The sequence below is a fragment of the Mustela lutreola genome, chromosome 1, assembly GCF_030435805.1.
Source record: "Mustela lutreola isolate mMusLut2 chromosome 1, mMusLut2.pri, whole genome shotgun sequence".
Taxonomy (NCBI): Eukaryota; Metazoa; Chordata; class Mammalia; order Carnivora; family Mustelidae; genus Mustela; species Mustela lutreola.
Window position 1 is genome coordinate 249297325 of NC_081290.1, and position 24670 is coordinate 249321994.

Consider the following 24670-nt stretch of genomic DNA (forward strand, 5'->3'; position numbering starts at 1 on the left):
TAAACTGTGTCAGAAAAGATGGGCCTGTTTTTCACCTGCATACATTTCCTTACCCTTAGGATTCCAGACCACACCTCTTTCTTATTGGCTGCATTGGAGTTAGTGGCAAGACGAAGTGGGATGTGCTCGATGGGGTGGTTAGACGACTGTTCAAAGTAAGTGTCTAAGAGGATGGCTACGGCTGTCTGCCTGAAGCGTGGGGGCCCGGGTTCAGGGAGGGAAGGGGTGGTTTGTGTCCGGAACATGGCCACTGCCTGGGTCTGCCCCCATCCTTGTGTTGCTGGGGATAGTCTCTGGGCACTTCTAGTAACAGGAGGATAGTGAGTACTGGCTGGTGACTGGTCAAGCCTGCTCCTGGCTACCCTTGGCGGTGGTTGACCAGCCTGTGAGAGCCGTTTCCCTGGCCTCAGGCAATTGTCTGAGCCTCGCGTGGTGAACTGCTAGTTGAATATTGAACTGACTTAGAATATACTTTGGATTGAGTACCCTGTGGCCAGGGCCATTTCCATTCTTCATTTCCCGGGGACTGGATCCGACTTGCCCAGCATCCCAGCCAACGCTTCAGAGTCTGTGAATGATTTTTGCTTTATGTGACATTAACATCTGATCGATGGCCAGAGTCAAAGAGACTGGTATTTCTATATTTGCTCTAGTCACATCACTGGAATAACCAGATGTTTCACCTGAGGTGAACCTCAAACAGAAGGTGGTTTGGGAGAAGCTTCTTGGACATTTTTTTTTTCTACTGTCCTCAAGGGAGTCAGCAATCTTAAGTGTTGAGTAATATCGGTAGCCTGCATTTTTGGTGCCAGAGACCATGCTAGCATTAGTCCCGATTTATTTCCAGGCCTGTGAGGAAGGTCCTATTATTTTCCCACTTAAACAGGAGGAAGGTAAGGCTCAGGTCACCTGCCCAAGGTCATGGAGCTAGAATGCAGCCATGTTGACCCAGCTGAGTTGGTGTGACTTTAGAACGTGACTTAACTAGTACACTCCAGTCTCTTTCTAGCTTCTAGATTCAGGTGGCTTCTCATGCAGGAAGCCCTATTCTCCAGCCAAAGATCATTGCCCATCTTGGCAGGCTATGGAAATGTGACCGGGCAAGAGATGGAAATGGCTGAGGCAGACCTGACCTGCTGCCTGGAGCCCAAAACTGAGCTCTGCTGATGGGGAGCTGGGCCATCCTCGGATTAAAAAGACAGCAGTTTAAGCTGAAAAGAGCCTGTGGGCATCAAGGGGAGGGAAGTGAGACCATTAAAGGTCGTGAGACCTGTCCTTAATAATTCTACGTCGGTCACCATCCAGCTACCTCCTTGCCCACAGACCTCCAGGCCAGGTTCACTGACCTAAAACCTTTTGGTCACTCACCTCAGAGGGCGTACATTCCAAATTAAACACAGTTTTTCCTGTTTAAAGATCAAAAGCTGCTTTTTTTTTTTTTTCTTGCAGTCCTGGGGTTTGCTCCTTTTATCATCCGTGTGGTGTTTGCTCTGAGCCAAGGGGAGGGGCTGGTGGAGAGTTCTTGTCAGAATTTCTCTCTCACGAGTTTTCCAGCACTATTCCCAGGCCCTGGTGTCTTCAGGATTTCAGCTGAATTGAAGAAAAGCAGCCTAACGTTTCCTTGCTTGGTTCACCCAGACTAAACGTTCATGATTATGTTAGGGCTCCCTCCACGTCACTAACCAAATAAATCCGTACTTAAAGAGGCCTGTGGTACTCGGGACGCCATCCCCATAGAAAGTTCTCCCCTTCCCTCCTCCCCCCCCCCGAAACTTCTCGTTCCACAGCTCGGTTTCAACCCAGGCATCAACTGAGAGAGAAGATGATCAGAAATCCCTCGCAAGGAAAACATGAGTCACGGGCAGATTTCTAGCCACATCTTTGATGGGGTCTTGACTTTATTCTTCCCAGGAATACATCATCCACGTCGACCCTGTGAGTCAGCTGGGGCTGAATTCAGACAGTGTTCTGGGCTACAGCATTGGGGAAATCAAGCGCAGCAACACCTCGGAGACCCCCGAGCTGCTTCCCTGTGGCTATCTGGTCGGCGAGAACACGACCATCTCTGTGACCGTCAAAGGTAATTCGGCCGACGGCGGAGGTCGGGGTTTTTGGGGAATTGCGGTTTTTGTTTTGTGACTTGGTGTAGGAAACCGTGGCCCCCGTTTGGTTTGCACGCATGTGGGGGGCTGGGCAGGCTTCTCTAACCCCTGCAATCACAGTCGCTCTTACCTAAGCAAGTTCAACAGCCCTTAGCTTTTTCCACCACCGCAGGAAGCAGATAGTTTTAGTTTATTGCTGAAATTATATAACAAAAGGTCCCATTAAGCCTTATGACTCTGAGATGTTGGCATCTTAATAGCCCTGCGGAAACAGGGCTCCACTGATACCCGTGGGTTGCTCTTGCCAGCCGGCCTTGGACATGGTCCCGTTCTACAGGTGGGAGCCGCTCTCACCCACGCACGGCCCTGCTGGCATCTCCGGCGGCCTTATCACCCGGGGATGCTAGGCCCCAGGCCAAAGTGCGTGCCAAGGGATTCTCAGCCCACAGGATCTTGTGGGGGCAGAATCCTGGCCAAATGAGTCTAGCAAACTGCATCATTGTGTATTCAGGGGACAGGAAGACAGGAGTGTACGGGTGCACTAACACCATCCTTGGATACATGGACTCCTACCGGGAAGAAGGCTGTTGAATCCAATCCGACACAAATATATTTGACGGCAAACCTCCCCTTTCCCCTGTAGTCTATGAACTTCCCCTTACCCTCCACCAAAGAATGGATTAATGAACACTATACTTACTATGTAAGGCACAGCTTTTTCTTTTCTTTTTTTTAAGATTTTATTTATTTATTTATTTGACAGAGAGAGAGAGCGAGCATGCACAAGCAGGGGAGAGGCACAGAGTGAGAGGGAGAAGCAGGCTGTCTGCTGAATGGGGAGCCTGACACAGGGCTCAATCGCAGGCCCTTGGGATCATGACCTGAGCTTAAGGCAGATGCTTAACCAACTGAGCCACCCAGGCACCCCAAGGCACAGCTTTTGACTATAGTTTTAACAGGGCATCTTGGGGGTTGTTTGACGTAAGCTTCGCTTCCTGGTTGGAAGGTATTTCAGAAGCGCCCCACCATTCCTTAGGAGCATGAATTCTTACCTTGTTCTGCCAGGGACGAGTACAGTGTTACCATGCGAGCCTCACACACAGCCTTCTTAACCATGTCGATGAGCAAAACTGCACGCGTGTGGCATTGGATGCTAAAGATAGCTTTAGCGGGAACAAATGCACCTGGAAAATGGCAGGGAGCACTTCAAACATGGCCGGATCCAGGCATCCCGACAGTGCCCTAAGAGCCAGTCCTGCCTCAGCTTGGCATATTTTCTGAGCTCTGTGCACAGCTGTAGAAATGGCCCAGGTAGCCCCAATTCATCCTTCTGGCTGGGGAACCTAAAAGGAAGAGAATGTCCTTTTGGAAAAGTGGGACAGAAAATTCCAGCAGGTGATTCTAGCCCACCTGAGTCAAGTAGCCATCACTGAACCGGTCATGGCCTGAGAGAGGATTTAGCCCAGCCCGGGCCCTTGTGTACTGAAGGTGCTGGGTCAGCCCCACTTGAAGGCCCTGGAATGAGCTCCCCACAAGAAGAGTCCTACTAGAAGGGGCAGGAGGATGGGGTACTAGGCACACCAAAAACAGTGCCGCTCCACAAGAACCCCCTCAGGGAAAGCCTTATCTGTCACGGGCTTGAACTGCGTTTCATCTGTGCTGGTGAGCGTGGGTGACTTGGAGATGACAGCTACAGTCACTGAGGGGTAAAAGGAGTGATCTGTCACAGAGACCAGCCCTCTGTAGAAACCGGGACAAGATGGTCTGCCAAGGTGGAATGTGCCCGGCCCCCATCCCAGCCCAATCTACCATGGTCAGCACACCAGGTTGTTCAACATCTCGAGGGATCCCTTCAGGTTTATTTTTAAGCAACACCTGACTTCTGTTTTCCAGCAGCGCTTTAACCCCTGCCTTCAGGACACCATAAACTATACAAGAGTTGGAGCTGAAATCCGTGGGCTGCAGACGGTCCACTGCAGTGGTCCCAGGGGTGGGGGTGTGGCTGGGCACACCCTGTAGTGAGTTCATGGGCAGAATAGTCACTCCCAGGGGGCTTTAGCGCGAAAGACCAAAAGAGCATCAGCGTGTATGTAGAGAGAGATTTCTGTGGGTTTTTTCCTGTCTCAGGATTAAGTTTAGACTAGAGACCCTGCATTCCACACTTTGCATCGAGTTCTAGCCAGTGTAGGGTACCCTGAGCTCGGTACCAGGGAAGTCTTAGGCCTGTACCCAGAAGATAAGTCATTTAGAAACCTTCATCATGGTCATTCTGGAATAGTCTCCTGCATGTAGGGGCTATTCTCAGAAGTTGGGGGAGGATTGGAAAGTAGCATATAAATGCATTTGTGAGGTCTGTTTGCAGTGAATAATTTTGTAGAAGAAAGATACTATATGATAAAACAGAATAAATGGGGGTCCTGACTGGCTCAGTTGATCTCAGGCGTGTAAGTTCGAGCCCCACAGTAGGTGTTGTAGAGATTACTTAAAAATGAAATCTTTAACAAAAAATAAAATAGAATAAATGCTTTTCATTTGACTTTTTACCTACCTATGCTAGTTTTCTTAAGGTAAGTTTTAACAAAACTGTTTTAGGTTTTAGACAGTGACCTTGGATGGATCTTCTTTTGAGAATGATATCAAGAAAATAGTTGTTTTAAAAAAACCAGGTTAAGCATCTGACTTGGTTTTGACTCAGGCCATGATCTCAGGGTCTTGGGGTCCACCACATGCTCTCTTTCTCTCTCTGACTACAAATGAAAGTTTTCCCAATAAATAAATAGCCAGCAGCCCTGGGGCACCTGGATGACTCAGTCTGTGAAGCAGCTGCCTTCGGCTCAGGTCATGATCTGGGGGTCCTGGGACCGAGGCCCAGGTTGGTTCTCCCTCTGCTCTTCCCCTCTGCTCATGCTCTCTTTCACTCACTCTCTCAAATAAATAAATAAAATCTTTACCAAAAAAAAAAAAAAACAAAACAAAACCAACAGCCCTGACTGGTGGAGCGGTCCCACCTAGGAAAGGGGAAAGATACATTTCCTTCTGACATTGTTGAGACTCAGAGGTCTTGCTGGGTAGCCTCTCGGCTTCCCCTACCCGTCGTCACATCCCCAATCAAACTGCACTTCTTCGTTCTCAAGATGAAGGGGTGGCCTTCTTTGTGGCATATCTGAGTGTGGGCAGCAGTGCCTTAGGGCACAAGAGAGAACAGGGTGACCGGCCACTCCAGGGTCTTGGCAGACATGGGAGACTCGAGTCTGGTCTGGGCAGACAGCAGCAGCACGGTAAATCCAGACAGGCAAGCAGAGCCCAGCGTCTTAGCAATTCTGCAGAGGACAGACAGGGCCCCAGGGCCCGGGTGCCGGAGTGGAGGCTGAGTCTGGGCGAGTCGGCCAAACCAGGTGTCGGGCCAGACGGTGCTTATGAGCAGACAGACGGCCGTGGCTGCTTGTGCCCTGCCTCCCGTGTACCCGGATGGGCAGAGGTCTCGGGGGGAGTGGCTGCCATGGACAGAGTTCGGCAGTCCCGGGGGCACGTGCAGAGCCACCTGTCATACAGGGCTCCAGACCCTTCCTGTCCCTCTTCAACGCAGGGCTCGCAGAGAACAGCCTGGACGCGCTGGTGTTCGAGTCCCTGATCCCCAAGCCCATCCTGCAGCGCTATGTGTCCCTGCTGGTGGAGCACCGGCGCATCATCCTCTCCGGCCCCAGCGGCACCGGGAAGACCTACCTGGCCAACCGGCTGTCTGAGTACCTCGTGCTGCGGGAGGGCCGGGAGCTGACCGACGGCGTCATCGCCACCTTCAACGTGGACCACAAGTCCAGCAAGGTGAGGAGGTCCTGTGGAGGCTTCCGCTCAGCCGCGGCCTGCAGCGAGTGGCCCTTTTGGGGCCATCAAGGCCACTCCTGCCCTGATGGGGAAGCACGGTCACCCGTGTGGGCTCACTCGGGCTTGCGGAAGCCTGTGGAGAACGTCAGGATGGGGGAGCAGAAGGCGCAGCCAGGGGTGCCACCTGTAAGGAGAGGTGGCCCACCTCTCACTGGCCCACTCTGAGCTGGCTGGGACGCCCAGTACTAGGAGTCCTTTAGGAGCACCCCAGAAGCATCCATTCTGGTTTGCTGAGAACTTGTCACGTGCTTACTTGGCGCTCTTGTTTCTCCGGATGAAACATCCTTTTGAGGAATGGTGAGGACATGCACAGTAACAGCTCCCATCACTGACCGCTTGCCCATGACCAGCAAACTGGCTGCCTCACGCTAGTACCCTCGAGGGGGAGGTCGTGGCTCCTCATGTCACAGAGGCAAGACCTGAGGTTCGAGGTGGGTGGATGTGCCTAGGACCCCTTAATGGTGCAGAGCGGTGGACTAGAGTGTAAGTCAGAATCCTAGACTCCAGAGCTGGCATCAGGCTTCAGTCCTGCTTCATGGGTACCCCTGAGGAAGTCTGGACCTGGTCCCAGGAAGTGCTTTCTCAATCCTGTTTGCTGCTCATGCAGTGGGAGGTGATGGATGATTTGCTCGCGCTGGCCCTGAGCAAGGGGACTGGTGAGTCAGAGGCAATTGCGAAATGACCCATCTGCCTTACAAATCACCTGGCATGCTCCGAAATACAGATTGCTGGACCTCATTCCCAGATGACGGCTTTCAGTATGTTTGGCAGGCCGGGAATCTGCGCCATTCAGTCTGCTGGGTGATTTTTGATGTCGGGGTAGAAGTAGAAGTTTTCAGAGTGCCAGTGCCCAGAGTCTCTGTGTGAGCCCACTTAGGGAAAAGCACCCTGTCCCAGGACCAATGAGAGAAGTATCCCCTCCAGACACATGGTTGGGGGTCGAGCCCAGGCTAGATTTGAGCCCCTTCCCAAGTTCCCCTTGACCAGCACCCTCGGTAGAATGCAGCTTACCAGCCATACCCCACAAGCCTGAGTAGGGGAAGGAAGGCTCTGGAAACGCTGTCCTTGTCAGGTATCTGAGGCCACGAACCCCTGGTGGAAAGGAGCTAAAGGAAGAAGAAATTACTAGTAACTTAAAAAGTGGGGCTTTTCCTGATGCTAGCAAGCCACACTTGGGCTTAAAAGGGTGGCCTGTGTGTGTGTTTGTCGGAGGGAGGGGAAGCATCTCCCTCTGAGCTACCGGGCTCGTGCATGGGACCATGGTGTGGTGAGGAGCCCACAGCGAGGCAGGCCCGAGTCTGGAGCCAGGCCCCTGATTCCGATGTGCCCTAGCCTCCTCATTGGTAAGATGGAGAGAAGCCCAGTGCCCACCCAAGAAGGTGACTGTGGGGCTGCAGAGATTCTGTGTGTGAGACTCTAAGTCCCTGGCCACCATTGTTAGATGGTAACACTAGCAGCCAGGCACTCTGGTGCCTCGCCGCTCGTCTGCCCGCCGTTTCAGCTGTTCCTCTTTTGCACTATTATCCTTCTTCCTCCTCTTCTGACCCACATCCCTAACCACAGCCGTGCTGGGATGCATCCTAGTTCCAACCCAAGCCAGTCCCCTACCTCTTCTCCACAGTTCAGCCCAGAGCTTACCCTTTCATCCAACCATCCAGGGCCCCCTCGGTATGTAGGCCCTCTCCCCTGTGCTGCTGGCTGTCTGTTTATGATGGCACTCGCCGTGCGGGGGGAGCGCTTCTTTGCTGTATCCATCCATCAGGGGCTTCTGTGTGAGTGGCTCTCAGGCAGGTGCTGTGGGAGTACAGACATGTATAAGGCACCCGCCCTTGGGAATGTTCTGGAAGGTCGGCATCATAAACAACATCAAGAAAAACAGCAACACTTGCAGAGAAGTGTTAGGATCAGGGAACACAACCGTGCCTGGGCACCCCACAGTGCCTCAACACAGGCTCACCACAGCCTCCTCAGGGGCCTTTCCACCTGTGTGAACCTGGGCAAAGTAAAGGCTTCGAGCACGTGCGTCTTTATTGGGGAGCATTCCCCCGCTGAGTCTTCCCCCGACCTCCCCAGGAATTGCGCCAGTACCTGTCCAACCTTGCCGACCAGTGCGGCAGCGAGAACAGCGCTGGGGACATGCCCCTCGTCATCATCCTGGACAACCTGCACCACGTCAGCTCCCTGGGCGAGATCTTCAACGGGCTGCTCAACTGCAAGGACCAGAAATGGTAAAGGACAGCTCCGGGCCCCATGGTCCCCAGAGGATGGTAGCTACGGGATGTGTGCTGCATGGGCACGCTGCCCCCGCAGCCCGGGGTCCGCGGGCGGGGTTGGGGAGGCAAGCAGCCATCTGCCTGCTCGGGCGGGCGCTGTGGGCTTCCGCTAGCACCTTCCCTGGCTCACCTTTGACTCACCGAGCCTTCTTTTCCTTCCCATCCCCGCAGCCCTTACATAATCGGCACCATGAACCAGGCTACCTCTTCTACTCCCAATCTGCAGCTTCATCACAACTTCAGGTGAGGCACAGCTGTCGGGCGCCTGTGTCGGGCGTCGTGCTGAGCATTTGCCCGGTTGTAACCCATCTCGTTCCCACGATAGCCTCAACGAGGTAGACTGATCTTGCACATTGGGACAGGGAGGCTGAGAGAATTGCTTCGCGTGGGGTCACCTGGCCGGTCAGCGGCAGAGCTGAGATGGGAGCCTGGGTCTCCCTGAGTCTCCCCCCCCGGGGTAGCCGTGTCAAGGACATGGCTCTGGCCTTGCCCCCCTGCCCCCTGCCTGTCCCTGGTGATGCATCTCTCCGCCCCAAGTGATCCTGAGAAGTGGAAGCTCTTGCTTTTGAGTGTCCTCTCAGAGCTGGGTCTGTGGGGCTTTGTACTCCAGCGGTCCTGGCCCTCTACCAAGGTGCTGTCACTGCTGGGATTCGGGAAGTGGGAAGGACTGTCCAGCTCAGTCATGCAACATGGTGATGTGGCTTGCCTTGCGTGGCTGGATGCCCTATGCCCCACGCCGCCTCCCACCTGACTGCCCCGCTGCCCCTCTCCTGCCTGGGCCCTTCGAGGTGGCTGGGAAGCCCCTCTGGGCTAGGCCCCTGGCTCATTTTCACTGGCCGTTCTGCAGGCGTCTCTGAGGGAAAGCTATTGAAAGTGGACCTGAACTGTGGTCATCCGAAATGTCGATTCCCCTAGGCCTGAGATCACGGTCACCTCTGCAGCCAGGCTGTCCTGGCTCATCAGTGCTTCCTCCTCCCTCCCCACCACCGCAGCTCCCCGCACACCTTCGCTGCAACCCTTGTGCCTGCCCGCAGCTTGGCGCCCTGCGGGCCCTCGGCTGCACCAGTGGCAGCTGAGGGAGCGTTCCAGAATCCAGATCTGACCAGAAAACCGTCATGCTTAAAGTCCTTCAGTGGCTCCCCATCACCTCCAACATGGAATCAGACCCCGTGGGTGGGCAGGTCAAGTCTGAACGCTGAATTACACTGGTCCCACTGAATCTCTGCCTTTTCCCTCAAAGACCCCACACACCTGTACGAAGGTGGCAGCCTGGTCTCCACCCCCTTCCCCAGCCCCTCCTGCTCTCAGACATCCGCTCCTCCGGGAGGCTTCGCTGTTTCCCCGGGCTTTGTCAGGTCTCGTCCCTCTGCTCTTCTACTTCCTCCACTAGACTGTGTGCTTCTGGGGAACAAGGACTGCGTCTTAGTCTTTGTCACAGCCCCAGAGGCCAGCCCACAGCCCGACTTCCAGCACGAGACATAGCAGGCTCAGCGGTTAGAGCTCAGACTCTGGAGCTGGACTGTGCTGGTTCTGATCTTAGCCCTTCTGTATATTAAACGGCCGTTTGATCTTGGATAAGCTGTGCAACCTGTCTGTGCCTCAGCATTTCCATCTGTGAAATGGGGATGGCTGTCGCAGCTCTGTCACAGGGCTGCCCTGAGGGAACTGGGATTTAATGTGTGTGCAGTGTTCAGAGCAGTGAGGCCTGTCCTCGTAACGGAGAAACCTTCCTCTCCTCCAGGTGGGTGCTTTGTGCCAACCACACGGAGCCGGTGAAGGGCTTCCTAGGCCGGTTCCTGAGGCGGAAGCTCATGGAAACAGAGATCAGTGGGCGAGTGCGGAATGTGGAGCTGGTAAAAATCATCGACTGGATTCCCAAGGTCTGGCATCACCTCAACCGCTTCCTGGAGGCTCACAGCTCCTCAGACGTCACCATAGGTAGGTGGGAGGCCAGCCAGGGGACAGACGCTGCTTCTGGGGCCCTGGCCGGGACAGCACTTGGCAGGCACAAGTCAGCCAGATGCCGCACCGTCCACACGGATGAGAAGGGGACAGAGGGATGGTCACAGCCCGGGCAGACCCCGTGCTGCCGGTCATCAGCATCCGGTTCTGACTCTTTCCCCCTCTTTGCACAGCCACTAGAGCTCGCAGCCGGCCTGCGCCAATGCCAACTCCCTGATGAGCCCCCACTGCCAGGCTCCCCCAAGGGCAGGGCACCCGGCCACATGGGCTCCACTTTAAAAATAAAACACAATCAACATTCCCGAAGCTTAGGGTTCAGAGAAAAAAAGACAGATCATCCCACCATCCTTACCTAATGTTAATTGAGCTTCAGTGTTCTGTCCTTGTCCGGGCATGTAGGCTTTGTGTGGGTGCAAACACAGCGTGCACACAGGATGCTCTTTTCTTTTTTATTTCCCGTTGTCCCCGGAGCGTCTGTGTTGAGGCTCCATTTTCACAGTCCTTCCCCGGGGCTGCAGAGTAATCAGCTGTGGCCATACCGTCGTTAATGTAACCTATTCTCTTCTCTGACGCTGGGCGCACCTCTGGTTCCAGCAGGTAGGGTTCAGCGTTTGTCACATTGCAGTGAACATCTCTCCCCTTAAAGCCTCTCCTCTCTCTCTCGGATGATTTTCTCGTAGGGAGAGAGATCCCGGGGAGGCGGTGCTTACACTGCCATTCAGAAAATCACAGGGTCCCTCCTGTGGGGTCTGTTAAGACCATGGCTTCTCTTAACCCCTTCCCCACCCCCTGTTTCAGCTCTGACTGTTTTTTCCCTGTGGTCCCCAGGCCCGCGGCTCTTCCTATCCTGCCCCATCGACGTGGATGGCTCCAGAGTGTGGTTCACCGACTTGTGGAACTACTCGATTATCCCCTATCTCCTGGAAGCCGTCCGAGAAGGACTCCAGGTGAGGAGCACACTTGCCATGGGCCTCTTCAAAATTGGGGGTGGGGGACTGTTCTGGTGACTAGAGGAGTTGTCTGTATCTCCTCCGTTAGACATCCGACAGACGTGGCGTGACCATCCCTCACGGGGGAGGCCCTCCGTCTGGCCCAGTGTAGGACATATCCTGACTCTTCCACTGTTAGTGTGGGACGCCAGGCAAGCTGGCAGCCTCTCTGTGCCCTAGTGCCGTCGCAGACAGAAGGGGAGAGTGACAGTCCTCCACCACGAGGAGTCACCACAAGGCTTAAATGCAGTTGCGGCCAGAAAGGGCCCAGCGTAGCGAGCGCACAAGAGAGGGAAGTGTACAGTTTGGGAAGCAGTCTTTCCTCTGCTATTTGACTCAAGCCCTGCCTTAGTCCCGAGACTTGAGCAGAGATTTTTTTTTTTTTTAGTTCTTTTCTCCATTTTTCAGGAGAGGAAAATTAAGGCTCAAAGAGAATAAGTGACTTGCCCAAGGTCATAAAAGGGACGCTTGAAGAATCTGAGATTTGAGTTCAGGCCTCTAGCTTGAAATCCAGGTTCTGAGGCCTCGGCCCCAAAGTACTCACTACCTGCCACTGGGACACCTTGCCCCCCCCACCCCCTTCCCCCCTGCCAGGGAGGACCCTGGAGCCCATGAGGTTGCAAGTCCTTACAGAGCAGCAGCTGGAAGGCAGCACCGCTCGCTTCTCATGCAGCCCAGCTTTGAATGCTGCAGGCTTAGCATCAGATTGGAGCCTGCCCCAGGGTCACTGCTGAGCCTGGAGGCCCCTGGAGAAGGTCCTAGGCTTGCAGCCCCCACGCTGAGTAATGAGCAGGCATCAGGCACAGTGGAAGAATCCGGGAACCCATCAAGTTCCCAAGGGCTCCTTGGTTTCCTCCACACTGGGCACCTGGAGACCCAGGAGGCTGCTGTGTGCCTGTGGAGGGCATAGGAGGGGGCACCCCCACGTGCATATGTGGGGTATAGCCCGTTCGTGGCTGCAGTCTGTGTGTGTCACTGCTGTACGTGTGGCTGAGTCCAGGGAATATGGGACAGCTTCATGCCATGCAGAGGTGCCCATGGTTTCCGGGGGCGTGTGGGACGGCGGGAACTGGGAAAGGACTGTGCTTCTTGTGACTGCTGTTCCATGGAACGAGCGCAGGTCCTGCAAATGCAGGGATCTGCGGAAACGGAAAAGCACTCTGAAGGCAGACCCGCACGAAGTTAGGCGGTCCCTTGGTCAGCCCCAAATTATTCATTGGTCGTGTGTGAAGACCATTCCCTGATGGCAGCATTTCTCCTGTGTCTCATGACTTTCATAAACAAAGGTGTGAGGATTTTAGATCTTGGCAGTAAGAATCTCCCTGGGTAGATAAATTCACTGGCCTGGGTCACCGGACCCTAATTTAGTCTTTAATCAGATGATCTGTTAGTGCCACAAAGCCAAGCGTCTATGCAGTCATTCTATTTTCTTGGGCCAGCAGAAGCTTGTCTTACATGCTGGACTCCTGAAGTCTGTTGCATTTCGGAAGCCCCTCTCCTCTGTTCACCCTCCGTGGCTTCCCGGGGCTGCGCTATGCCCGGCCCCTCTGGGAGACCCCCATGCTGCTCAAAACAAGTAGAGGAATTAGAGGTGGAGGAAATGCACCATTTCCTCTTATTTCTGCCTCGCATTTCGCTTGTTCATTTGCTTCTTCTTTGCTCCAAATTTATCTTGTGATGACAGATAGGGAGTGACTTCAGAGCGTTCTTGGAAGAACCCCTGGGCTTTGTTGTTAAAGGCCGGCCTCATTTGCGCAGTGAGCCCCAAACCAGGAGTGGGGAGACACAAGGAGTGCTCCAGCCTTGAACTACCCATCAGGTGGCTCCTTGTTGGTCCTCACCCAGGGTGGACGTGCCAGGACCCTGCTCCTTTAGACCTGAATTTCAAAGGCCTTCTGGGCACAGTGTAAACTGCCCTTCCTGGGGTTCATGGTGAAGGAGCACTGTGTCTCCTTCCCACCAGGAGTGAGAAGGCAACAGGTTGAAAGGATTTGGGGATGGCTATAGACCATTCCATCGGGGGCAGGGAACAGAGACATGCCACCATCTCATGGGACTTACCAGTTTAGTGTGAAGCAAGGAAATCATGACTTCCCTATGCTGTGAGGTCATTTGAAAGACCATCTTTGAAGAGTGTGCCACAGTTAGCATTTTACCAAGCTGCTTGGAAGTGAGCCACCTTGCCCCAGACCTGTGACCTCATCATCCTGGGGAGTCCAGGAAAACCACCAGAATCTGCTGATTCAAGAGGAAACCTGGTGTGCTCTTCAGGCCTCTGGTTTTGAAGGAAGGTCTACTGACGTTGACTGAGGGCTTGCTACTTGCTGGGTGCTGACGTTGACTGAGGGCTTGCTACTTGCTGGGTGCTGCTTGGGGCCTGATGTGCATGATCTCTTTTATAGTTCTAACAGCTCGAAGATGACATTGTAAGTGAGGAGACAGGCTCACGAGAGTTTTTGACTATTCGCCAAGTCCACTCAGTGGGAGGAGTATGATGAGCCAGTGTTGGAACCGTCTGGCCAACTCCTCCCTTCCTTCTGGGATTTTCAAGCTGTCCTGAGGACCCCCCAACTACCAGAAGCTTCTGGTGGCTCAGGGAACAAAGTGCTGTATTTCATAGGGCAGTTTTCTCCATAAGATTTCATGTAACCAAAGGTTGCCTCTCTTTTAAAAAAAAATATTTGACCCCCACCCTTCACCCCGCCCCGAGTTACCGGAATCCACGCTGACTGTGTGCTGGGCACTGTGTGGGGTTACTCCTCACGTGACCAGACGAGATGAGCATGTGGCCATGGGGGTACCGTGGTTCAGAGCAGGCAAACAGGGCCTCTGGTGTGGAGTCAGAGGCTCACAGAGGCTCAGGAGTTCATTGCCATTGTCTCAGCCCACAGCTCCTGAGCCATTGGGCACGCCAGGTGCCTCCCTGCCTAGGGGCAGGTGAATGTCCCATCTGTCTGTCTCTCCATCCAGCTGTCTCAGCCACTTCCCGGAGCTGCCTCAGGGCCCTGCTGCCGTGGGGCCAGGAGCTTTTATGATCATTCCTCTGCCTGCCACGGTCCCAGCCCAGCCATTCATCACCGGGTCTTGAACATGTCTAGTGGCGAGTGTGGAAGCTTGTAAAAATATTTTCTGTCCTTGCAGATGATGTTCACATGGGCCTAGTGTACATTTGTCTGATGACTCAGTTCCCAGTTCTGTTCCCCTTTGGAGCTGTCATTGTAAACATTTGCTGAAGTGTCTGAGGTCTTTAGAGCAACTCAAAGGACTCGTATTCCCTTGTGGGGCAGGGGAGAGCGTTGGGGTCTTTATCGGATGACCCAGCCGGCGCTGAGAACCTGGGCGAGTCTCCTGTCTGTAGGTCTCAGGTTCTCTGTGATCTGAGAAGCTTAGACTAGAGGAGTATTTTCTCTGGCTGGCTTCTGTGAAGCCCAGAAGATTCTCCAGGCTACTCATTGGTAAGGTCAGGGGAAGAGCAAGTATTTGAAAACCACTGGGCCATATTATGTCTAAGGGCTGGACGAGCTCCACATCCCAGCCTCTTTCTCTGCGGCTGTGAGCCTCTCCTCCTCCAGACTGACTCCAGAAGTGGGGCCACGTAGAAGCTCACGCGTGAGGTCTGGCTTGGGAAAGGCGGCCCAAACCTCCCTCTGGTGGGAGAAGCTTCTAAAATTGTAGGCATGTTTCTGATGAGGAGTAGCCTTCTTCAGTTCTGAATATCCCCCAAACGTGTGTGTGTTCCCTCCCTTCCTGGCATGCACGCACGGGCACACGCCCACACCTTCCCATCGTCCCTTCGTGTGCAGACTATGAACAGCCTCTAGAACGCCAGGCTGAATCCTGAGACTCCCCACTGCCCCAGGTGAGGGAAGATTTAGCGACAGACAGGGTCAGGGTGCTAGACGGGAGGGGTGCAGGTGTCTGAGAAAGCAGTGAGGTCATAGGAGGGTGTGCGTGTCCTGAGCGTGAGTGGAGTCCGTCACCAGTTGGGGGGATGGGTAAGCCCATGTGCTGTGCAGGCAGAGTGGGTGGCTTCCCCGACAAATCAGACATAAAGGTCAGAGATGCTGTTCGCAGCCATGACTCAGCCAAGTTGGCACATCCTTGTCTGGTGGACAGTGGTGTGCCTCTCCCCGGCCTGGTTTTGGCTGAGTCATGTGGCCTTGATGATACCAGGCAGACTCCGTCAGGAGAGGTGGAGAGGGTAAGAAAGGCCCAGACAAGGAAGCTGAGGTCCTGGGTTTGAATGTGACTCCTCTCCATAACCTTTCATGGTTGGCGCTTCTGTTTAGGCCCTGACAACCCCATCTGGTAAATGAGGCCAGAGGACCCCAGTTCCTTCCAGCTGGGGCAGCCTAGGACCCGGATAGATGTGATCTTCTGGGCAGTCAGAGCTCAGCTCTGCTCTGTGAGCAGGTCCTCTCACTGCCCCTCTCACCTGTAGAAGTCATGGGAGGGCAGAGGGAGCCACCGGGCAGACAAGGTGGTTCAGGAGTCTTTGGTCTGTGCTGCTGTGGGCTGGGGGGAGCCTCCCAGAGCCTCAGCCAGCACCGTGCTGGGCGAGCACACCTACCACGTCTCAGACTCGGGGGTGTGGGGAGGCCGGCAGACTTGGATTCCCATTCTACTGCCTTTCCTCCCTGGGTCTGTCCCCTCAACTGGGACACTCGGGCACTCGTACTTCCCCTTGGAGTCCCACGGCGGTTCAGTATTTGTAAAGCGTTGCTGACACGCCATCAGCTGTGAGATGCGGCCGCCTGTGCTGACATTAGAGAGAAGATGAAGACGAGGCCTGGTGGCAGCCCCGCTCAGGGAGGGGCGGCGTCCTGGGTTTCTGTCCTTGAAAGACAGTATAGATTTCCTGACATTGCCAGTAAAAGTCACGGCAGTAATTTTATCATTTAGTAGTTAAGGCTTAAGAAAAGGTCTTAAGTTAAGTGAAAATGTTGTTTTCTGTCAGTTGTTATGATTTTGAAGGATAATAGTTGAGAGAGAGACTTAAAACTCTGATACCAGTGCCTAACCTCTATTAACAGAGTGCTGGCTTGAAAATGACCGGCGCTGCCAGGAGGGGCTCTGAGAGTCCGAGCTGCTTCAGGAAATGGGGTTTTATCCAACCAGGGCTATTGGTGACCACCACTGTGGTGTTGATGCCCGGCCCTTGATCTCTGTGGGAGGTCATCCTCAGGGAGTAGGGCGCCTCCAATGGGACACTAGAGCCAGCTTGTGTGAGCTGATGCTCAGCACCTCCTTCCAACTCCAAATTCCATGATTCCATATTGGTAGTTTGAAATGGGTCATAGGAGGAGGATTTACAAATGCTTCAAATCACGCAGTTGGGGCTGCTTTTCAGATTGAATCACAAAGCATGGAGTTTAGGGGGACATGGCGAGGCGGTAGCAGAGCTAAGATGTGGACCCAGGTCAGCCTGACTCCAAAGCCAGCACCTTTGACCCCTATATCACATTGCCTTCAGTCTTAGCACATCAAGCTGTGTGTACCTCGGGTGGCTTCCTTCCTTAGAGTTCTGGAAGTGGAGTTGCTCCATTGGGAAAGGTATCATGCTGGGCTTAAGGAGGTTTCCAAAGGCTGCAAAACCAGGGCTGCAGAAGAGGTCTCGGGCCACTCCCAGACTATTCCTTCTTTGCCTGTTTCCAGCTCTATGGAAGGCGGGCCCCTTGGGAGGACCCCGCCAAGTGGGTGATGGACACCTACCCCTGGGCAGCCAGCCCACAGCAGCACGAGTGGCCTCCCCTGCTGCAGCTCCGGCCTGAGGATGTTGGCTTCGACGGCTACTCCATGCCTCGGGAAGGGTCTGCGAGCAAGCAGTTGCCCCCCAGCGACGCCGAAGGAGACCCACTGGTGAGTCTTAGCTCCCGGAGCGGCTCAGCTTTTACTGAGCACTTACTGTGTATTGGTTGTGACGCAAGGCATGCTGGGAACAGAGACGGGACCGAGCCAGGGTCTCACTTTGGAAGGCTGGACGGACCCCAAGGTTAGTCACACTTTTGCTAACATGCTCTCTCATGATGTCAGTTTCTCACTACAGCCTTGAACCCTCTGACATTTGTTCCGGTGTAAGGTAAAAGGTTACGAATGTGATTTTTTTCCAGCCTCAACTCCCCTATCCCACTCTTTGCCCTCTGACTAGAGTGCCACCTTTATCACGTGCTGTCCTGCCCCATTCATCTCTCCCACTAGTGACCAAGCAGAGGCAGCTCTCTGTTGCTAAGGAGCAGAAGGTCGAGCCAACAGATCAGGAGCATTGGCACAGAGAGGTCTGAGGCCACGAGGGGCTCCCAGGGACAGGGCAGCCTGAATACAGGTCCCAGGGCCAGCGACCTGAGCTAAGTCTGGGTAACATTGCCTGAGCTTTTTACTTACCCCCATCATTACAAGAACAAATAAAGGCCCTTTGAGAAGAGCCTGGACAGGGATACTAACACTATAATTACAGTGTTCTCTGCCTACGTGAAACTGTGAAATTAGACCTAATAAATCGAAAACTCTATTAAAGAAGGTGGAAGCACATATCCCAGAGCCTCCCACACTTAGGTGACCATTATCATGCCTTCAGTTTACCCTTGAGCTCCCTTGGCAGCTAAGGCAAGAGGAACAACACAGCAGAAAATAGGATGTGCGTTACTTTGTTTTAAGTTCTTTTTTTTTTTTTTTAGATTTTATTTATTTTATTTGACAGAGATCACAAGTAGCAGAGAGGCAGGCAGAGAGAGAGGGGGAAGCAGGCTCCCTGCTGAGCAGAGAGCCCGATGCGGGGCTTGATCCCAGGGCACTGAGAATCATGACCTGAGCCAAAGGCAGAGGCTTAACCCACTGAGCCACCCAGGCCCCCCTTGCATTACTTAATGAAAGAACACGTTCATAAGGGATGCAGCAGGATTAAAAGACAGCTGACTTGTTGTTCTTTCCCTGATGACTAATTGATTTGCTTGATAAATATCATCACCATCATCATCATCATCACTGCTGCTGTGAGTTGTCTAACATCCTTCTGACTGGCAGGAAGGAGCTGTGGTCCTGGGAGCTTTTCTTCAGCAGGAACTATATTTTAAGTGGGAGTGTTTGCAGAAGAAAGGAACAGCCACATCCAACATGAATTATGGCCACAGCCAGAGTCATGGAGATGTTTTTGTAGCTGCAAGCTCATGAGCTCTTTCCTTACATAAAAAATAGAATTTAGGAGATCTCTAGAGGAAAACATGGCTCCCTCGTCCCCAGAACCTCTTCTCTTACGCAGGAGTATTTGTGTCCCTGACTAAACATAAGGGCATTTAGGTAAAGCCTGGAGCTCTTGGAACCATTACACAGAACTCTCCCTCCAACCCCAGGTCCCCAGAAGTGAGCTGTGTTGGGCAGTCACCCTCACATAACAAATAGATACTTGGTATTTCTCCCTGCCCAGGGCCCGCTGTCTCTTGCTGACCGGTCTCTCTCTCCCTCATGAGACTGAGACCTCTGGGAGAAGAGGACTGACTCGTTTTTTGTTCGAGAATATACCCTGTAAATACACTGGGGCTGTTTGATGAGTGAATAATCGCTGCCCAGGATTGCCTGTTGAGCTTTGGCTCCACCTTTTACCCAGTCGTGGCTACACCAATAGGCCCCGCTGATGGTGGTTCTGCACCCTGGCAGGAGACCATGAGGCATCCTGAGAGGCAGCTGACTGGGAAGCAGCTGGATTTCATGCCCAGCTGCTTCGCATCTTGGCCCTAGCTCAGAGACACCCTTCTTTCTAACTAACTTGCTACATAGAATCAAAAAGACACAATTTACAGTTGTAAATAAAATTCATTCCTACTTCCCCTTTCACTGGCAAACAAATAACCAACAGACTGTAGGCAGGGAAGGTCTCAGAACATTCTTTAAACTTTTTAAACAAATGATGGTGATGATGGCAGATGTCCTTTATTGAGAACTTCCTACGCACCAACCCCTGTTTGGCGGGTCTGAGGCTCCTCCTGTCCTTCGACCCTGTGAGACACAGGTGCTCTTGTTCTCTCCGCTCTGCAGAGGAGGACTTGGGGGCACAGATATGGTAGGCAGCTTGCCTGGAGTTTCCTGCCTCAGCATCCAGGCACCTCTGCGCTTTGTGGCTCTGCTTGTGGCTGATGGTGGCCTCAGCATGAGCGGGAGCGTTGCCAGCTCCAGGCTGCCCTCTGGCTAGAGCCAGACATCTGCATGGGCTTGTTGCTGTCCAAAGGGGGAGCTGTGTGCCTCACTTATCAGTGGTGCCCAGGCGGCTGGACGGGCATCTCCACGCTGCCCGAGGGCTGTGCTTGAGTAAGGTGTGTCACTTGGAAATACAAGATAAATACTGGATTCGTAGAAGACTTCCTCTTTTGTTTTCTGTGCTCTGCCTGTATTCACTCAGTCCACACCCATAACGTGGTAGGACAGGTACGATTGTTCTCATGGGGCCAATGAAGAAGCCGAGACACAATAAGGTGAAGTAACTTACTCAAGGTTATGTGGCTCCTAAGTGCTAGAGGCAGGATTGGAAACCTGGAAGCCTGGCCTGAAGTTCACAGTTTTGTTTTTTCATCCACGGCCTCTGCTGTGGGCTGCAGCCCAGGGTGAGTCTGGAGGACAGAGCAGGAGCCTGGAAAAGTCCGGAGAAGGATAACTGCCAGGCCGAAAGCCGCTCATGTTCTCCCTCTCTCCCCAGATGAACATGCTGATGAGGCTGCAGGAGGCGGCCAACTACTCCAGCCCCCAGAGCTACGACAGCGACTCGAACAGCAACAGCCATCAGGATGACATCCTCGACTCGTCCCTAGAGTCTACTCTGTGACAGGGGCCAGCCATGGAGCCTGCCTGCCTCTCCCCTCCGTGCCCCGCTCCATGCGCGTCCCCTGCACCCCCTGAAGATGCCCTCCTGAGCCAGCCCCCCGGCCGCAGCGTGAGAGCCGCAGGGATACCCAGACCCCTCGTCCTCCAGCCTCGACTTGGGTGCGGGCCTCCCGGGCCAGCCGCCTTGGCACCGCTGCCTTCCACAGTGACACCTGCACTATCTCATCGTTTATTTTCATTATCGTTTGCCTTGTTGCCGTGACCTCCCTAAGACACTGAAGTTACTTCTCGGGAAAGGATCATCACCGTTGAAATGGAAAGGTTTATAAAGAAACACACACACACACACACACACAAACCAAGAACCCACTTGGAAGCTCTGAAACCCAACAGCATCGTGCTGCGAGCTGCCCAGAGCAGAGAGACTGGAGCCAAGCTGGAAATGCGGGCAACACAGCTGCCCCTCCACACCGACCCCCTGGCTGGGTCTTGCCGTGGGCGCCCGCCTCTGCCTCCCCGCCTTCCCCGCGGCGGGCCACGGAGAGAGCTGGTGCTAAGAGCACGGGCGCGGCCCGGTCCCACTCAGCAGAGCGCAGAGCACGGCGAGGGGACACCTTAGGCAAACGCGAAGCCCGCTTGCTGTTTTGTTTGGCTTTTTAAATGGTGCTCTCCTTCCCCGAGGGGTATTTTTGCCTGTTCCCATTCAGCCACACCTCCCAGACCCGGCAGCCTCCGGTCGGTCCGAGCGTGAGTGGAACGTGCAGGAGCGGATGGGACCACGGCGCGGACAGCGCGCGCGTGTCTGCGCCCTCCTCCTCCTGTCTCCGTGAATCAGGTTTTTCTTTCTGCAAACACTGTGGCCGGTGAGAATGGGTCTGTTTTGAACTGGTTACCCCCTTGCAAATGAGGTTTGAGTTTCCCCGCCCTCTTCTAACTCTTTGATTTTGAAGATTTTCCTCCCCGCCCCCCCCCCAACCTTTGGTCAGAATCAGTCCTTTGGTGAAAGAAAGAACCGCAGGAGTTGAGTTTCGGTTTGGTCCTGCTGAGTTCTGGTTGTTTGGTTGTCCATCCCCACGGGTTTACACCTCGCCCGGCCCTGCTGGGGCCGGGGGTGGGCGTGTCCTTTCTAGGAGGACCAGGACCCCATCCTCCACGCGCCGGTGAGCCGGGACCTTGCCTTTTCTTCTTGTCCTCGAGGCTTCAGAACGCACATCGACACCTCAGGCGTGCCAGCCCCAACCTCAGGTGGGGTGCTGAGGTCACCTCGCACAAGACTTGCACTTTCCTCAGAACCAACATGACGCAACTCCACAAGGGGCCGGCGGCCGCTCCCTTCCAGAAGCCCCGGCCTCCGTCCAGACGAGTCTTGCCTGACCTCTTCGGTGCTGACCTTCCCAAAGCGATGCCTTACTGGTTTTGTACTAACCGTGTTCATTTACGAGTGTTGTGCCTGCCTGGGGTCCATTATTCTTTTTCTTGTTTTCCCCATCAGAGCAAACAGGGCTAAAAAGTCATCCACTCATTAGGAGGACTCAAGTTGCTGTGACTTTTCTCATCCAGAAGACTCATCTGTGTGGATGCGTGACCATGGGTAAAAGAAAAAAGGAAGAAAAAAAAAAAGATGCTTTTTTTTTTTTTTTTTAAGATTCTTATCAGTCTCCAACTAACACTCTGCCTGGACAGTGATCTGTCTGATGCAGGAAAAGGCAAAAGTTCCAAGTCCTCATGACATTGCCGATACACACCCTACTAGGATGTGTCTTCAACATATTGGTATTTCCTTTACAGAGAGTGGTATATCTGTACATTGTTAGTTTATGCTTTATGAAGAGAATCTCTATCAGGCCCCGGTGGGGGTGTCTCCGTTAACGATCAGGGTTTTTATTCCACCTTTCACACTTTCTATTTCTGAAGGTCTGTCTCTGTACATTTTCTTCTCATTTTCTTACCACAAGAACTTGACCTGAAACTGCTCGCATGACATTGGATGATACCACTTTCTTCCTCCTTAGAGGAAAAGGAGAATGTGTCCCCTTAGCTAGTGAATGGAAAAGCTCTCCGTGCTGTCCTTGCTCTCATCTGCGTAAACTCAGACTCTCTTGTGCGCAACCTTCGTTAGCCATCCGGGTGTGTGAGTGTGTCTTGTTCTGTTCTGGCGTTCTTTTTTTTTTTTTTTTTTTTTTTTTTCTCCCCCATAAAAACTTCAAACCATGAATTTAGCCTGTGACCACGGGCCACACCCTAAGCCTTCTGGTAAACCTGAAGAGTGGTCCTTCTCAATCTGTTTCCCAACGATGACCTTACACGCTCATACTGTGAATTTGGGAGGAGATAAAATGGACTTCTCCTTGGGGGCAGTTTTCCCAGTCACCTTGTGAGTAGACACCTGCTCATATTGTTTGAAACCTTCCTCCTTTTTTCTCACCTTCTCTGTCTTCTCCCCTCTACTCCAGACTTCCCTTCCCGCTGGGTCCAGGTTCAGAACCGAGACCTCTGTCCCTGGTGCTACCTGGCTAAGGACCGGTGATTTCAAGTAGGGTAGCCCTTGTGGGATTCACAACTCCGTGTCCTTCCTAAAGTTTCGGGAAGCAGGGTTGTCTGATATGCACATTTCTAATTTTGGTCATGTTTTACTTTAGTGTCACTCACCTTTGACAAAGTGACTTTGTACTCATTTAGGGCTCTGTCCGAAATGCTTCCAGTTTGCCTTTTTCTACAGTTAGGCTAATTTTGAAATGTATGAAATTCTATGCAACATTTATGTTGAGTTACCAATGGAAGCCAAAAGTCTTCTTCCCAAACTGCCAAGAATTCTACAGGCCATAAATGAGATGGGAATATCTTTTAATTTAAGTTTGGGGGTGGGGGAGGGGTAGGACAAGGAATGAGACTTGCCTAGACCTTTGTTGTGTCTTGGGGACATTTTTTATTTCACTGTCGATGCTTCAACTTCGAAATTCTGTGGACTCAAATTTGATCGTGGCGAATCTACTTCAAAAGGAAAAGAATCCAACTTCGTGGATATTAAATGGAAGGTTTGCTGTTTTAATCTAGTTGTTTCCAGTGGAGCAGTTGATGAAATATGTCCTATAAGATGTACATTTTTTCATTGTAACATAGAAATTGTAAATAATCGATTAAAGTGCTGCATTTTGATGAATTTTTTCTAGCCATTTTTAAAGAGAAAACTAGGAATTGAGTATTTTGTGTACGGTATGTTTCCTTCCTCTTTCCCTCCCGGCCTCTCCCTATTTAATTTTCATTTGTCATGAGGTTTTTGGATTTGCCAATGATCTACTGGAGATCACGCCCCCACGTCATAGAGAATAAAGCCGATGATTGTACCAGTCTTAAATTATTCATGATTCAATAAAATTGATGCTTATTTATTCAGATTAGTGGTTTGGCTTTTCTGTGCTCGAGCAAGTCCTCGTCGGAGTTCGACTGCATGGCAACAGCAGCCATTCTGGAGAAGGATAGACAGCAGGGAGAGCCCGTAACTCTAGCAGACCTACCTTCGTCGCAAAGTCGTCGACAGTTTCTCCTCTAACTTTCTGCTCCTTGTGTGGGGCTTATTGGAAACACAAACCTTGGGACTCCTCTGAAACTTGATGAGTCCTTGGCGATCCTGTGGGAATGCAGATTCTGGTGGAAAGGTCCAGGGTGTGGCCCGAGGGTCTTGATTTGGTGATGTGTGTCCTCCGCCGCGCTGGCAGCAGCAAGCCCCATCGGTGTCCGGGAAGACCGCCAACGGACTTCTTGGCACAGGCAAAGTTTTTGTTTTGTTTTGTTTTTTAATGTATTGAATACCTATTAATAGCCAAATTGCTTTCCCAAACACTCCAGTATAATCCACAAAAAGACCCTGAGGAGATAAATATTCCTACTTCCATTTTACAAGTGAAGGAAACAGGAGCAGAGAAAACCACTTGCCAAGGATCCCGTCAGCTAAGAAGGCTGGGAGTTGGGAGTTCCAGCCCCGTCTTCCAAATCCAAAGCCTGCCTTGCTGGGCTGCTTCTGACCTTAGGGGCCCGGTTCCACTGAGCAGCTGGCAGCCATCGCAGAGCACAGGCCGTGGCAGATGAGATCACCTCTCAGCCTTCACTTTGAACAGCAACAACAAAAACTTTAAAGGCTTGAAGCGAGGCCTGTGGGTTCTCTGTGAAATAGACCTTCCACGGCTGACTCCGCGGCCAGTGATGTGAGCGGCTCAGCGTCTATCAGGCACCACAATGGCCCAGCCCGAGGGAGAGAGAATCCAGATGTTCTATAGAGGCGGTTTTTCCTGCCGGTCAGAAGGAACGAAGGGGAGCTGGTGCCATGGTTCGGCAACTAGATACCCTGAATTCCTAAGATTTCCCATGTTGAGTATCTGTTCTACCCATTGCTACACAGTCTTGTTCTCATGTTCTCGAGGATATAGGATCAGCATAGGTGAAGGGCATGAGGACTTCAAACCACAGTATCCACTTCTAAAACCCACGCCCTTTCTGCTACAGTCTCCTTAGGTTGGAAAATTACCCTTTTTATTCACAGATAACATTATGTACTTAAGATAATCTGAAAGAATTCGCAGACATTATTATAAATAGTGAGTTGAATACATCAGCTGGATACAAAATCAATACATGAGAATTAACTGAACAGGGGCGT

At 52.7% G+C, this 24670-nt stretch overlaps 1 protein-coding gene across 8 annotated transcripts in view; it reads left to right on the forward strand.

The window, feature by feature from the left end:
* The window catches only part of NAV2 (neuron navigator 2), a 395626-nt gene extending 372217 nt beyond the window's left edge, over positions 1–23409 (forward strand). For all 8 annotated transcript variants that reach the window (XM_059138147.1, XM_059138166.1, XM_059138198.1 and 5 more), the window contains 9 exons: positions 60–155; positions 1912–2080; positions 5689–5924; positions 8058–8212; positions 8429–8500; positions 9999–10195; positions 11048–11166; positions 16864–17067; positions 19892–23409. In XM_059138147.1, the coding sequence (XP_058994130.1) occupies positions 60–155; positions 1912–2080; positions 5689–5924; positions 8058–8212; positions 8429–8500; positions 9999–10195; positions 11048–11166; positions 16864–17067; positions 19892–20017 (1374 nt within the window). In that variant the 3' untranslated portion in view covers positions 20018–23409. The remainder of the gene's footprint in view (positions 1–59; positions 156–1911; positions 2081–5688; positions 5925–8057; positions 8213–8428; positions 8501–9998; positions 10196–11047; positions 11167–16863; positions 17068–19891) is intronic.
* The last annotated feature ends 1261 nt before the right edge of the window (positions 23410–24670 follow it).